Source organism: Ammodytes marinus (assembly GCF_949987685.1).
Source record: "Ammodytes marinus genome assembly, chromosome: 7".
NCBI lineage: Eukaryota > Metazoa > Chordata > Actinopteri > Uranoscopiformes > Ammodytidae > Ammodytes > Ammodytes marinus.
The window spans coordinates 25,355,629-25,370,823 of record NC_137211.1 but is presented as its reverse complement, the minus strand read 5'-3'; the positions used below and the strand labels follow the sequence as shown (position 1 = coordinate 25,370,823).

The following is a 15,195-nucleotide window of genomic DNA, read 5'->3' as shown; positions in this document are numbered from 1 at the left end:
TGTATGAAATCTAGTATAACAAAACAAAGACATCTCACTTCCTTATTCAACAACAGCCACAGTACAACATAATCACAAGGCTTTTGTCATATTTGTCTTACTCATTTGACCATGAGGCACATCCAAAGAGCTTGTTTAGGTTACAGTGTATGAGTGGCTTTAATTAGGCATAAAGCTTTCATTATTAACAATCATTACACTTTGCTGCTGCTGAAGTGTGTAGGGTGCTCACCAGAGAGTATACACACTCATCGTGGATCAACTATGCCGTTGACTAGTTGGCCCATTAATCAGTTTGTTAAAAACTACCTATTATCTGTCTGACATTCACAAATAAATCCAAATTAAAAGCGTACTGAGGCCTGTGCAATCCTCATAATGTATGTGTTTTTAAGGGTTGACATAATTAAGTAAATAAAAAAATTGTGCAACATTCATACAATGGTGAAAGATAGAAGGAAGTGGGTAGTGTGGGGAAACGACTTTGGGGAAGGAGAGAGATCATGCTGGCTTTTGCCATCAAGATGTGTGTAGAGACGTACAGATCATCTGGGGATAAGAATAGCCATAAAGGTAATAAATAACTTGATTGCCTACAACTAACAGGTAAATTTTTGTATGGTGAACTTCATATGAATTGACCCTTAATGTCAATGTTTATCTATTTATCCATCTGTCTATTTGCAAAAAAAAGTTCGAAGATGTTGCTTCATCTTTCTGAAATTGCAATGCATAGAGTGGAGGAAGGTATTGCATAGTTTTGCCTGAAGAGAGAAAGAGAGATAGAGGGCTGCTGGCTCTCTCTTGGGACTGGCATGAGAAGCACGGACGTGACGTCATCTATAAGTACCTCTGTAGCCTTCTGTCTTCCGCCTACCAGTCAAGCGCTCACAGAGTAAATCGCTCTTTGGGTTTCCCCACACAAACACACACTTCTGGCTGTCAACGAGGGCAGAGCCGACTCTTCTCTGAAAGGTAAATACCACCGCATTTAACCAGGGTGGTGATATAATGCAGCGGTTGTATTAATGTGTCTGTTTATTCCCTGGCTCCAGAGGGGCCTTGTTTACATCTCAATCCCCGGACTAGAGTGGGATATAGGCGGGGGCACAGCGGGCGAGGGCGATACGAGGGTGGCTAACCTGGCTAGCTCATATGCCTTCCATTCTTGTTGAATGACTAAATGTAATAATTGAAAACTTCTACGTGTCTTTTCTTAAAGTACCCAACCATTTGGCTCGTCAAACTCGTTGGTTTTGCACGGCGCTGCTGAATATCACTGCCAGCTCTCTAGCGAGGAAGCTAATCCTGCTAACCGTGCGTTAGCCAGCCGATATGTGGATTTGCCTCCACTCACTGCCGTTTTACTTTTAGTTGCTTTCAAGCCGGACCAAAATTGCCCGTGTCCAGCAATTACGTAGACGTTTTTTTTTATATTAACGTGCGTTAACTCTCCCGAACTGCTTGATTACCATCCCCCTCAAGGCGTTGCTGAGTCGCTGTGATACATTAGCCTCGCAAGATGTGTGTCACCCAGTTTGCTGCCTATTTTTAGCATTGACCGGGCGGAATGCGTGAGTGCCTCTCTTCTCGCCCCGGGGCCGGTTGCCAGGCTTTCCCGGTGTTACGGCTAACCTTGTTTTTTTATTCAGGTGTACATTTGCAACTCGTGATGCTAGCATATGTCTTTGTTCCTGTGTATCTTGGCTGTGGTGGATACAAATCACATATTTACGGTGGTAAAGTCTGTATCGTTCTCACTCAGTATCTTTCTCCTTCGAAGTTATGGGAAATGTTTTAAACCCGAGACATGTTTTGTCAAGTTTCCCATCCGCATTTAAAAACTGGAGCTAAAACTGTCCGTAGAAGTGGTACCACATTCGTGTCAAGGGCATGTTTTCTGGCATGACAGCTGACTTTCCACAGTGCTGATCTTACTTGTGAAGGAATTTAATTGCAATGCCAAATGGCTGGGCAATGGTTAGGTTAAAATCAATAAATATCACACCATCAGTTTTCAGCTGTGTCTTTTCCAAATTCATGTTATTCAGTTGATGAACAGTAGTCTTGGTTATGTGCTGTAACCTCTATCATGCATTCAGTAATGCTGTGCTGTTGTGTGCTCACAGTTATCTTGATTTTGATACCACCCTAAGCTTTCTAATCCTATGTTGTGCTCAGTTCAGAATAGAGAATAGGTGAGCAAGAGCTGAAGTCCTGCTTTTGTCATGTTCAATCCAAAGCTGGAGGAGAAACACACGAGGAGCAGATGTATAGCTGCAGAAAGTGCTTATTCTGGAAACAATCGAAGAGGATGTTTCAATTGTTCTTATAGCATATTAAGGCCTAAAGTTATACAGTATGGTGAGTAGCAGGGCAGGTGTAGCTATGATCTGATCAACTGTGCAGGCTGGGAGGGAGGGACCTTGGACCTAATTGAGTCACTGTCCATGCCCCCTAGATCAGGGCTATCTTGCCTGCAAGGCTAGAAGACAAAAAACTCCAGAAAACATTGAGGGGACTCTCCACAGTCTGTGAACCCCCAGCGTGACTGTCCTCAGTTGCTTTAGTCAGCAAGTTTGCCTTTTCATCCAAATGTCATAAGAACAGAATATACCGGTAACTTAACAAATGCCAATATAATTGTTTTAATACGTCTTAATAATAGTGCAGGGCTGTCAGATGCCGTCTCAAAAATTCCTAAAAGGCAGTGTGATGCTTGACCAAGGACATGGCCCAAAGAAGAAGTAGTCGCTTCAGTTCTTGTATTTTATATTTTATTTCTGTATTTTTACTGATGGTAAATCAGTTTAATAGACACTATTATTATTCGGAGATGATCTTCACTAGAATTAAGCAGATCTGCTTTCATCAGAATTAAGAAAAAGCTATGTATCTGCTTCTAGATATGCTGCTCCTGCTGTCTTGGTCAAGACCCTTTTTACTATTTGTTATTATTTAGAAAATATTTTTACCTAATCAGCCGATATATGGGTTATCGGAATTCTTTACTTCGTAATATCGAAATCGCAATCTGTCCCAAAATATTCATATTGGCCGGGCCTTAGATTGTATGTTGAGAAATACATGTAATACATAAAAAAATGAAGAACAATCACTCGGCAATACTATTTGTCATGTTTGACCACTACTGCATGTTTTTCCCCACTTATTGCCCCACTATAACTCTTCTGCTTTCTTGCTTCATTTCTCTCTCCTCAGATCCCCCTGGAACAGCTTTCCAAATGAGTGACGGGGAGTGTGACTTCTTCTGCTTCTTTCGCTGCTGCTGAGCGTGCACTCTTTGTGCCTCGGACAGACAGACAGACAGACAGACAGACAGACAGGAAGTCAGTGTGTCTCTGAGCAGTGACACTAGCCGGTGGAAAGGAGCGCGGGGTGACACACTGAGAGGCGGAGACTCAAACAAGACATTTTCAACCAATCGGAGCGCTAGGATCCGACAGGTAGGCGGGCTGTCTACCTGTTCGGGCCTTTTGATTGGGTCGACTGGATGTCCGTGGACATGAACAGCCAGGCGTCGGACAGTAACGAGGAAGACTATGGGGTGAACTCTGAGGAAGAGGAGGATGATGATGACGATGGAGGAGAAGAGGAGGACCAGGGAGACATGCAGGGCTACTACGAGGGCGTGGCCGGGGACGTGGAGCAGCAGGGGGCAGACTCCTTCGACCCAGAGGAGTACCTGTTCACCTGTCTCACCTACAAGGAGAGTCAGAGGGCGCTGATAGAGGAGGTTAACACTGTGGCTGCTGCACTCAAGGTGAGCTTGTAGTCTGTAGATCCCAAGAAAGAAGGGTCTGAAACTTAATTGGGTTTGCAGCGCTGCGCTTTGTTGGTTTGGGTTACGGATGTGTTGACATTATTAGCCTGAAGTGGGTAAGCATTGTGTTAGGGCTGCATGATTCTTGCCAAAATGAGAATCAGAATTTTTTAAAGAATTGTGATCAGGGTTCTCTATAAGTTTATTTTTTCTTTCTTTTTTTTCAACCAAAAACACATACAATTTGAGTGCTCAAAGCCTCTTCTAACTAGAGCTGCAACGATTAATCGAAGAATCAATTATTAATCGATTACTAAAATAATCGCCAACTATTTTGACAATCGATTAATCTTTTAGAGTAAGTTTGTAATAAAAATTGTCCAAATTCTCTGATTTCAGCTTCTCAAATGTGAATATTTTCTGGTTTCTTTAATCCTGTTATGACAGTAAACTGAAATATCTGTGTGTTTTGGACACAACAATACATTTGACGACGTCAACATGGGCTTTGGAAAATTGATCAACATTTTTCTAAATTTTCTGACACTTTACGGACCAAAACACTACGTAATCGATTAATCGAGAAAATAATCAACAGATTAATCGATTATCAAAATAATTGTTAGTTGCAGCCCTACTTCTAACATACAAAAAAATCTCAAGTCAGCACTCAAATGTTCAGGAACATAGAACATGAATATAAAGATGTAAAGTGAATGTAAAGTCAGCTTTGAAATACTTATTATTTTAATTCTTTAATGAAATAAGAGCACTGCAAGTTTATTGCCAATTTGTGACAAATAGCCCTAAATAAATACAATATATTAGAGTTGGTTGGCAGTCTGAGTATGACAGTTTACATAGATCTGAGTGCACAGACTAATATTAATGCATTCTTAAGCAGATTACATGGCTGCTTTTAACTATGCACCCAGGTGCACATGTCGACACCCAAGTGCACTTCGACATCCATGTGTATCCTGCTGGGGCCGTTTGAAGTGTTGGTTTTGCACGTCCTCAAATATTAACATTACACATCCTTAAGTCCAGTAAGTTACACGCATGAGTACATAGTTGAGTGTGTTGAACAAAGACGTCTATGCAAACCCTTTGTTGAACAGCGAGTATATTTGAGGCTTAACAGAGGGATTGGAAGAGGCTGAGTAAGAATGAGCATAAGGTTATGTCATCTGGGAATATGTCCTTTGATCTGACAGTCAATGTGTTTTACATATGGTTTTTACTCTTATTTATTTGAGTCTGCATGCTGTTTTTCAGTAACACCTTAGTTCAACTTCTCACAGACACACAGTTACCCATAATCACAGCTATGACGTGCACAGCCCAACTACAGTCACCTGCTAGCAGCTCCCAGAGGAGCAGCTGTGTGTTGGTGGCAGTAGGTGAGAGAAGGGTGCATGCAGTCATTTTACTGTATTTGAATGGTGTGTAGTGCTCTGTGACAGGGTAGAGTAATCCTAGATAACTTCCTGTTTTTATATTAACTATACAGTAACAGCTGGGAGAATATCACTTGATCAGGAAGTCTGTGAACTGATAGGGCTGTCAGTGGAGTGTGTGTTCTTTTTGTGCAGCATACTGATTCTATTATAGATGAAGCTGGCAGATTTGTTTTAATCAATTACCAAATCTTAAAGTCCATTTACTACCACAGTTATCACTTTGGTGATGTTTTCAAATGACTTTTGTGTTTTTTGTTGTTTAATTTCAAATGCAAGACTAAGCAAAGCTGTACATTTGAGAGGCTGTAATTAATAAGAGTAATTGATATCCATAACACATCATTACACATGAGTTGGCCTTCAAGACAGCCAAGACCAATTGAAGCAACATTTGTGTGATCTCTTTCTCTGTTCTCTCTTTTTCTGTCCAGATTTTACCAGCGGTAGCAAAACTGATCCTGGTACACCTTCACTGGCGGGTTACACAAATACTGGAAAGGTACGTACCATCTGCGAACTCCCCATTCCTGCCTTATGTTTGTTTTCTTTCATTGTTCTCTGCTTGATAAATTCCCCCTCCCTTGCAAGATTTTTACTCTTATGAATCTCTAATCTCTTTTATATTCTGATTCTTCCTCCTATTCACTCTCTCTTTACTCTCTCTGTCTCTGCTTTCCATCTGTAACCATTTTAACATGAGTCATTTCTCATGTTGTCAGGTTGTCATAGCTTGTTCATTTATCATCTCATTAAGTTTTTCTGTCTGTCGTTCTCATATGACCTCTGGTTCTGTCCATGTTCTCCACAGATATAAGTCCAACTCGTCCCTGCTGTTGTCGGATGCTTTTGTACAGCCGAGCAGCACCTGCAGACCAGTCCCTGTGAGTAACTCACCATATATATATATACATGCTGTCTTCATATCTTTGCCTGAGAATGTTTTTTTTACTATTCATATTTTGTTGCCGAGCTAAGAATTACTACAAGGCTGTTTATTGGTTACAAACCTAGTTCCTGTCATCCATCCTTTTGTTTTGAACATTTGAACAAGCATCTGCATCAACATCGGCTAAATACAAATTCACATAGGTATAGGAAGTTTGGGAACGGTGCATCCCTACTAACAATCGTATCAAGGTTTTTTTAGCCTATATTGAGCTCCCTGACTAACTCTTCAGTTCAGTTTGTGTTTGATGGCCTGTTAATTGGTGTGTTTGTGTGTTTCAGGCCCCTCAGTCCCTCCAGTGTGGTGTGTGTCTACAGGTGGTACGGAGAGACTCCCTGCTGGCACTACCCTGCCAGCACTCCTTCTGCAAAGCATGCTGGGAGCAGCACTGCACCGTCCTGGTCAAAGATGGCATTGGAGTGGGTGAGTAGTTTGTGAGTCTGTGTGTAGTCATCAAAGCTGCTGTTAGAGTGGGTGAGTCACACCTTGTTTGATGTGAGCTGTTAGCTTTGCTGTTTGTGTGTTCATGTGATTGTCCACTGAGTGTTTCATCACAACCTGTCTATGATCCTTTTAGAAGTTTATTTTAGTCTGTGTTTTCTTGCCAGCCCAGCAGGGTCTGCAGGCTTGTATTACATTTAACAAGGCGAGCTAAATCTGTTACTTATGAAACTGTTTTTAATGATGGAAAACACTACAGATCATAGCTGGAAGTCTGTGCAAAGGTCCAATTATTATTTTTTTAAATGTGTACTTGTGTGTGTGTGTGTGTATAGTCCAAGACTTGTGACATTGAAGATAAGGGAGGTGTAAAACAAGGTTGAATGACTCCCATCTAGTACAACTGTGTGTGTTTGTGTGTGTACGTTGTTTGTGTCATAAGTAGAGCAGATGGGTGTGTGGGTTTTTACACGGATCAGTAAATTAAGTTATTGTAAAGTGTACTGTGTAGAAAGGTGCATACAGTTTACCAGGCTGTTTTCCTTTTAATTTTTTCTTCGTGTGTAGGTGTTTTTGTATTTGTGAGTACTTGTATGCAGCTGTGGCCCTGTGCTACTTTCTTTACAGTTGCTCCGATGGAGTCAGTCCATGTAAAAAGTCCTTCAGAGCCTGATAAGAGCTTCTCTATCAGCTGTACGCAGCACACATTTATGAAGACACTGGACCCCAATCCATTTTCTGGGTCACTGTAACACTAGAAACCAGCCGGTTCAACCAAAGGAGCTTGCTCAGTCACAGATGTAGTTAGTAGGGATGTAGTTAAAGGTGGAGTCAGTGATTCTGGAGAATGCTTGTTGTAAGTCGTCCTCGCTACCATGACGAATTGTGTACTGAAAAAAAAAATCCAGCGTTAATACACAGCCTAGTCTCTGTAAACGGGCAGGTTTCTATCTTAGGTGGCCCACACACGGTACAGACAGGTTGTGGAACAGGAGAAAATATATTCACTGATTTTTATTTTTCAGCAGCATTCTCCAGATTTGCTGACAAAAGTAAGTTATTTGTGTAGTATGTGTAATTGATGCTTTTCCTCTCTTTTGCGTTTGTGTTTCCAGGTATCTCGTGTATGGCTCAGGAGTGTTCTCTGCAGATGCCTGAAGACTTTGTCCTGCCTCTGCTGCCCGGAGAGGAGCTGAAGGACAAATACAGACGCTACCTCTTCAGAGACTACGTTGAGGTGGGTGTGTGTGCCTGTGTCCGTCTGTGTGTGTGCGCTCAATCTGTTTGGTCAAGCTGTGCATGTATAGCAAATGAAACGTCAGAGGCATGTGGGAAGGGAGTGAGAAACTTCGTAGCCCTGTGTGTGTGTGTGCGTTTCAACAGGGGATTCTTTGAATCTCTTTCACGCAGTTTTTGATCTGAATCGTCTCGCTGTTTTATCAATCACTTCACTGTCTGTTTAGCCAGCTGCTTTCCATCTACACGTATTAACGTTCATCATGATATCTCAGATAAGTCTCCTCAAAGGATCATTCGCCCCAATCACAAAGAAACACATGTACATATTTGTTCGCCCGTGGTTTGGAATAATTGTCTCCATCTACAATTGACATTTTTTGTGGTGCTTACAATGTTGAAGCACTAACTTTAATAAAAAAAAATTCAACAGCAGCAACTCTTTCCAGAGGCATTGTCTTAATTATCCACGGAATAATATCAAACTGACCTCAGACCTAAAGATGATCCTGAGAACGTCCAGCAGGTTTTAATCCAGGGATGGACAATCATCACGCTGTGTCTGTTGATATTGACATTCCCTATGTCTTAACCTAACCTTTGTCTCTCTCTCTCTCCGTCCCACAGAGTCACTTCCAGTTGCAGTTGTGTCCGGGTGCAGACTGTCCCATTGTCATCAAGGTACAGGAGCCCCGGGCGCGCAGGGTGCAGTGTAGCCGCTGCCACGAAGTCTTCTGGTAGGAGCTACACTCTCACACACACATGCACACACTATATGGCTGAACAAAAAAAATATAATGTCCATTTAAGCAGTACAAATGTTGAGTGTATGTATTTTGTGCCCTTAGTTTTAAATGCCGTCAGATGTACCACGCGCCCACAGACTGTGCAACCATCCGGAAATGGCTGATCAAGTGTGCAGATGACTCGGAGACGGCTAACTACATCAGCGCACACACTAAAGATGTATGATGGATCTATACAAACTTACAAAGTGCACATACAAAAGCAGTGTTGTTTTGTACACTCAAACAGTCGCAGACCATCTCACACAGTTCAAAAATACTCATTGGCAATGCATTGCTGTAACATGTCACTAATCCTAACCTTATTACCATAATTCTCCTCTAGTGTCCAAAGTGCAATATCTGCATTGAGAAGAACGGAGGGTGCAATCACATGGTGAGTCACGCTGAAAATCACACACTCTCCCAGAACACAGGAGGTGCTTACATATATTGAGTTTCTAAGATCTCAAGCCCACAACATTAATAGTTAGACACTTGATTAAATGACTCCTGCATAGATATGTTAACTGGTGTGTGCATATTTTATCACATTTTTAACAGCTGTATGTGCTAAATCGAGCTATAAACTGCTGCTGATTTGCTCTGAATAATTCAAACTGTGACTCAAATGCTTTTTCTCAGGTTTCTGGTTCACTCATTTGACTCCCCCCTGTGTCTTTGTTTGTTTCAGCAATGCTCCAAGTGCAAACACGGTAAGCAGCAGCAGTTTGTCTCAGTTTCACACCTCTGTTGTGATCCAGTGACTCATGCGCTCACTGTTCTGTGAGGCACTTTGCATCCACCTAGTGGTACAATGCATTTATGAGACATGAATGACTAGACTGATGGAGAATGATGAAACTGGACTCTGGGTTAATATAGAATAGAAGTGTGCATCTTTTGACTAATGGTGACAGCTGACAGTTTAAAAGGAGCACATTGAGTACTTAAAAATAGAAAGATCTTTTTAAATACCTTCTGAAGCTACAGTTGTTTTTCACTTTGTGTCCATAAATGTGTGTTGTTTGTGTCCTGAAAGACTTCTGCTGGATGTGTCTTGGTGACTGGAAGACTCACGGCAGTGAATACTACGAGTGTAGTCGCTACAAAGAAAACCCTGATATAGTCAACCAGAGCCAGCAGGCCCAGGCCAGAGAGGCTCTTAAGAAATACCTCTTCTACTTTGAGAGGGTGAGTTGGATTCTTGGATCTGTATTTATATGCTCGGGAAACATTAAATGCAAAATTGATAGGAGTAACATGTTAACCTTAACTCCTTCCTGGAACTTAAGATTTAATATGTAAAATGTATGTTTTGGTTTCTTTTCTACTTAACTCTTTAGAGGCATTGTCAAAGCGTTGCTTCACATAAACTAGGAATACATTAAAGATAATTACATTTTTAGCATTTGAGGGCGTTAACACGCAACAGATTTCCTTCTTCACTCTTGTATTCATATATTCTTTAAACTCTTTATTCCACCAGTGGGAGAATCACAACAAGTCTCTTCAGCTGGAGGCTCAGACGTACCAGAGGATCCAGGAGAAGATCCAGGAGAGAGTGATGAACAACCTGGGAACCTGGATCGACTGGCAGTATCTGCATAATGCAGCAGCGCTACTGGCTAAGGTAATCACACACTCATCTGTGCGTGTGTATGTTTGTTTTAGATGTTTTGCACCTGTTATGCACAGTTAGAATGTTGAATGGGCAAATGATGGAAGAGAGCAGTAGATGGACAGAAATATAGGTATTATACATAAGTATCATTAATTTATTCTTTAGTCGGCCTGTCTCAGTGAAGTGGTAGAATATAGACCGTGTTGATTGATTGCCAATGTGCTTTTCGTAATTGAGACAGGCTGAGTTTGCATGACCCTTCCCTCAGTACGTTCAACATCATGACTGTGTCTTTTGGTTTTCAGTGTCGCTACACGCTGCAGTATACGTACCCTTACGCCTATTACATGGAGTCCGGCCCACGCAAGAAACTGGTGAGAAAGAAAACATGCAAATGCCGATGTACTTTATTGCACATATTCACATGATGATTAAATATGATTTTTAACTAAATGAAGGGAGTATAAGTTTACTTCCTTGCCATCTGACAGGCAGCAAATTAAACTTTTGCCGTATCTGGTCGGTAAAACAGCAAAAACGTAATTCTTGCTTATGAAAGATTTGCGTGCCACCTTCTGTTATTTTTTTCAAGAAAAAGTCCAAATGCCAAAGCAGTTTCAAACAACATATCCGCAGCCATCTTTGTTGTTCACTATTACTTTGACGGGGCATCCGCAGCACTTTCGTCATCCGGCTATGCACGCCTATAGCAGATAGTACCATTTGATTGGTCAGTCGAAATTGTCCGACATTGTTAATGAGCTCAATGATTCGTGCCAAGAGTAGTATGCAGAGCAAATTTAAATTAGCTAGCGCCGAGTTTGGATTTTCAGGGTGGTTAATTGTATCTTTTAATCATGGTTTTTCTCAAAGTCATTCATCGTGACTTATTGTTTTTCTCCTTGTCTGTGTGCAGTTTGAGTACCAGCAGGCGCAGCTGGAAGCAGAGATAGAGAACCTGTCGTGGAAGGTGGAGCGGGCCGATACCTACGAGAGAGGAGTGGTGACAGGAGAGGGGGAGCTCAGTGCCAGTGACAGAGGGGTAAGAGCTAGTGAAGGGATCGGTGTGATATTTGATACTGACATTCAAGTCCCCCTCAATGTGTGATTTGAGTTTTAAGCATGCTGCATCCTACCACATGTTAGTACATGCCCATATTTGTATTCAATACTAAATAGCAGGCAAGTATGGGGATTTAAAACGGAGCAATAGTTTGTCTAATAGTATCAACACTTAATTGGCTATTAAGTCCATATTATCTTTTATGTTTTTTTATTTATTTTTTAAGTCTTATCACATAAAGATCCATCTCCTTTCTTTTAAATTGTCTTAGTAACTTCCTGTCCCGAAGATAGTGTATGATTTAAAAAAAAAAAAAAAAAAAAAAGAAGCCGCCGGCCCATGTATGGTATTTGATCACTTTCTTTAAAGAGTATAGAAATGAGAAAGAAGCTTAGGTTTACTTTACAATAACTAATGTGTGGTCCATTTGTTCTTCTCCCAGGATCTGGAGAATCAGATGCACATTGCAGAGCAGAGGCGACGCACGCTGCTGAAGGATTTCCACGACACCTGAAGCTCCATGGCAGAGCACCAGCATCTCCCTCTCCTCTGTTCCCTTTCTCCTAACCCTTTGCTTACCTTCCCTCCATGACCATCCCTCGGTGCTGTCATACTGACCCCTCCCCCCCCTCTTTTTGGCTTCTTTACACTCACCCATTTGCTTCTTTCTTTCTGCCTGTATGCTGCAGGGTCACAGAATGGCACGATTGTATCTCTCCCCCTTCTTCCTCTCCTCATTCTCAGCATCTCCTCATCTCCATGTGTTGGCTATAGAGCATCACAGTCACCGTGGTTACACTTGTTGCAGTTTTGTTTTTCTGATCTGATCAGAAAAGTCCAATTTTTGAGGTCCGCAAACAGTGGGTTTAGCTTTGAATTTGCATTATGCATTCACACACTGACACAGAACCTAAAAGCAACAAGTGTGTAAGAAGCAGTGCTGTTATTGTCCAACATTATTCCTGCAATGCTGGAGTAGTCATTAGAAAGAAAAGTCAAATTGTTATGGATGGTGAAGCTTTTGTTATTTAACAGATGAGGAAGATGGAATAAATGTTGTTTAACGAGACTGTGCCGATTTGTGAATCTCTTTATTTGGTGGTTTCACATAATGAGTAGTGGGCTCTTGCTGGCAGTTGTAGCACAAGAAACGCAAAGCTGATAGTATGAACTGTGTCCACATATTTAAATAACAGTTACCTCTCCTCCTGAGCTGTACAAGATTAACTGAAATAAATACATCGGAGCAGATATGATATGATGGAGTAGAACCTAGACACTGGTAGCTAGTGGAGACTGATACTTCTAGATGAAAGAGGCCACTGCCAACGCGTTGTTTGGAACAAACGTTATCATCGACCAGGACAGGAGAAACTTGACATGCCAATGAACAAATCTCCATATCACATTATGGAGGCCTTTCAATTAAAAAAAGCTCCCATCAACAATGGTGACTTCATATACTCCTTAAATGTCCAAAAATACAGAAGAATAAGCTGAATGTGTGTTTATACGACAACTGTCTTTAGATTTTATTCCCAATGTTTCACGCTTGTGTTTGTACCAAACCTGACCAGCTGCTACTGCCACTACTGCCAGCAAATAGCCACGAGTCATTATGGTAGAAGTAAAACTACTGAGTTACCTATAGTCCCACATTGTTCCCCGATTGTGTTCAGCTAATGAAGATACAAACCAGTGCGAGCCGCATCTTGTCCATAAAAATCTCACATTTGCATCTCCACTGATCAGACGACAACAATGTTTTGAAGCAGCAAGTGTAATATCAGCCAATCGCGCGCACTACAGCAAATCCTACTGACACCGCATTTGCACGCGCATAACATGCAAACATGGACACACTTGTGCTTAAACACTCCTCTGCAGAAACTGTTCATTTGTCCTTTTCCCCCATCTTGTGCTCTCTCAGCTTTCTATACCTTCACCCCTCCCTCACTTTATTTTGCTCTTTATTTTCTCTTCTCCTGCTCATGTTGTTCACTTCTCTTCTGGAAAATGGCTGTTGATAGATAGATCGTTTAAAAGGAAAAAAAAATTAAGAAAAAGAAAAAAAAATACCAAAAAAATGTTGTAATTTTCAACGGTTGTACATTAATACAGAAATAGAGTTACTGAGAGTTTTTAAAACCGGACCCTGTCTCTCGTGTGTTTATTACACACACACACACACCGACACACACACACACACATACACAAACAAGTTTAAATCCTTTTTAGCTGAATTGTACTTTGTTAAATGAATAGGGGTCAAGTAAAAGTGCTATATTTCCGAAAGAAAAGTAATGTTATTTTTCTTGTCGGTTCATATGACACTTTAGTTTCATATGAACCGATCTAATAACAGATATAATAACAAAACCACCGGATATTGCAGAATAAATTGAAATATTGGATACAAACATGCAACTCCTCATAATAGCGGCAGACTGGATTTCAATTAACAGACTAATTGTCTTCAGCCCCCTGAATTATTACTGTGCTATAATGTTGGTATGAGGGTACAGTCTTGGTGTTATTAACAAGGACACATGCTATTATTTAGTAAATGTTGATTTGGGAAGAATTCCCTTTAATTTTTGTTAATGCTTTCTATTACACTTCCTACAATAACAGAGTTATAGTGGCACTAATAGTGACTCAATGTGCAACTCATTTGATTGTCTTCAGATCTGTGCATGATAGAATAATACCTGTGGATTCTGAAGGTAAAAAATATAAAACTCTCCACAGCCAGTGCAGTGTTGACACACGCTGCAGAAAGCCTGGCCACCTCTGACATTACTGGATTGGCACGGAGCCCAGGGGTGTCTGCTACTACACACTGATATAGTTCAATGTAATAATGTGCCAAGATGGTATTAACTGCTGTACTGCTCCGCCTGACCTTATGTGTGTGACCCAGGCCTGCCCACACAAATGGCTGGGCCCCTGAAAACCTCCAGTCAATGGGCCCCCCTTACCCATTACTCCTATCAACAATGAGTGTGAGTGCGCTCATCCCTCAATAAACACATACATGTATTTGTAGAGAGACTAACTATCTTATCAAAAAGGGACAGTTGGGGGAGCAAGGGCTCATTATTATTTTAAAATAGTAGCACATTTCTGACTTAGCCCAGCATACCTACCAATGTATTCTGATTCCCTTACACTCACACAATTGTTTAATAGATCAACAGATCTCTACGAAATAATCAGTTCACACGACATTGTTCTTCTTTAGTATTCACTAAAGCAAACAGTTTTTTCACAATTTGCATGTTTTCTATGCTACTAGTTTCTGGTAAGATACATTTACACTAATTGACTGCACCAAATATTGCACTTTTTTGTATTTCTGCACATGACATTAAATCATTTAAAATCTTTTGGTGGTATTGTTGAAATAAATAACACTTAAAAAACAACATCAACAACAAATTCTTCACACGCAAATGAGAAAAAGGCGGTTCTCCACATGAATAACCAAACCAACCTACCCTCAAAACTATAAAGTTGGCCTATGTTTGGTTGCAACATTTAGGCTTAGTTCATTCTCCTCTCATCACTGCAAAAGCTCTGAAATCATTACAAAAAAAGTTCTTAATCTTTGAACTCAAATCTGTACCTTCAATTATGTCCAACTTCTTTCTGCCTTGTGTCTTTCTTTGCATTAAGAACTTTTTTAGTTTCATTTTTATTTTTAGAAACAATGCAGAAAGCAGGACCTTGGTGGTTACAGCAATTATAAAACGGGATGATGCTGCTCGTCAGCTTCATTGTGGTATGACCCGGCTGGTTGGTCAATTGGCCAGGTTTGTGAAAAACTGGTCAGACCGTGTCAACCTGAAGA

General features: G+C 40.9%; 1 protein-coding gene across 1 annotated transcript; it reads left to right on the top strand.

Annotated features, from left to right (window-relative positions):
- The first annotated feature begins 860 nt into the window (after positions 1-860).
- On the top strand, positions 861-13,489 carry arih2 (ariadne homolog 2). The gene is made up of 15 exons (XM_080030913.1): positions 861-975; positions 3,223-3,784; positions 5,679-5,746; positions 6,056-6,128; positions 6,475-6,616; positions 7,750-7,871; positions 8,498-8,607; positions 8,719-8,836; positions 9,002-9,052; positions 9,350-9,371; positions 9,698-9,849; positions 10,145-10,288; positions 10,585-10,653; positions 11,196-11,321; positions 11,785-13,489. The coding sequence occupies exons 2-15, from the start codon at positions 3,515-3,517 to the stop codon at positions 11,854-11,856; spliced, it is 1,539 nt and encodes a 512-aa protein (XP_079887039.1). The 5' UTR covers positions 861-975; positions 3,223-3,514; the 3' UTR covers positions 11,857-13,489.
- The last annotated feature ends 1,706 nt before the right edge of the window (positions 13,490-15,195 follow it).

Coding starts and splice junctions, on each gene's coding strand:
- arih2 (XM_080030913.1), top strand. CDS start 3,515: ATGTCCGTGGACATGAACAGCCAGGCGTCGGACAGTAACGAGGAAGAC. Junction 7,872..8,497: donor TCTTCAGAGACTACGTTGAG/GTGGGTGTGTGT, acceptor TCCGTCCCACAG/AGTCACTTCCAGTTGCAGTT. Junction 9,053..9,349: donor ACGGAGGGTGCAATCACATG/GTGAGTCACGCT, acceptor TGTTTGTTTCAG/CAATGCTCCAAGTGCAAACA.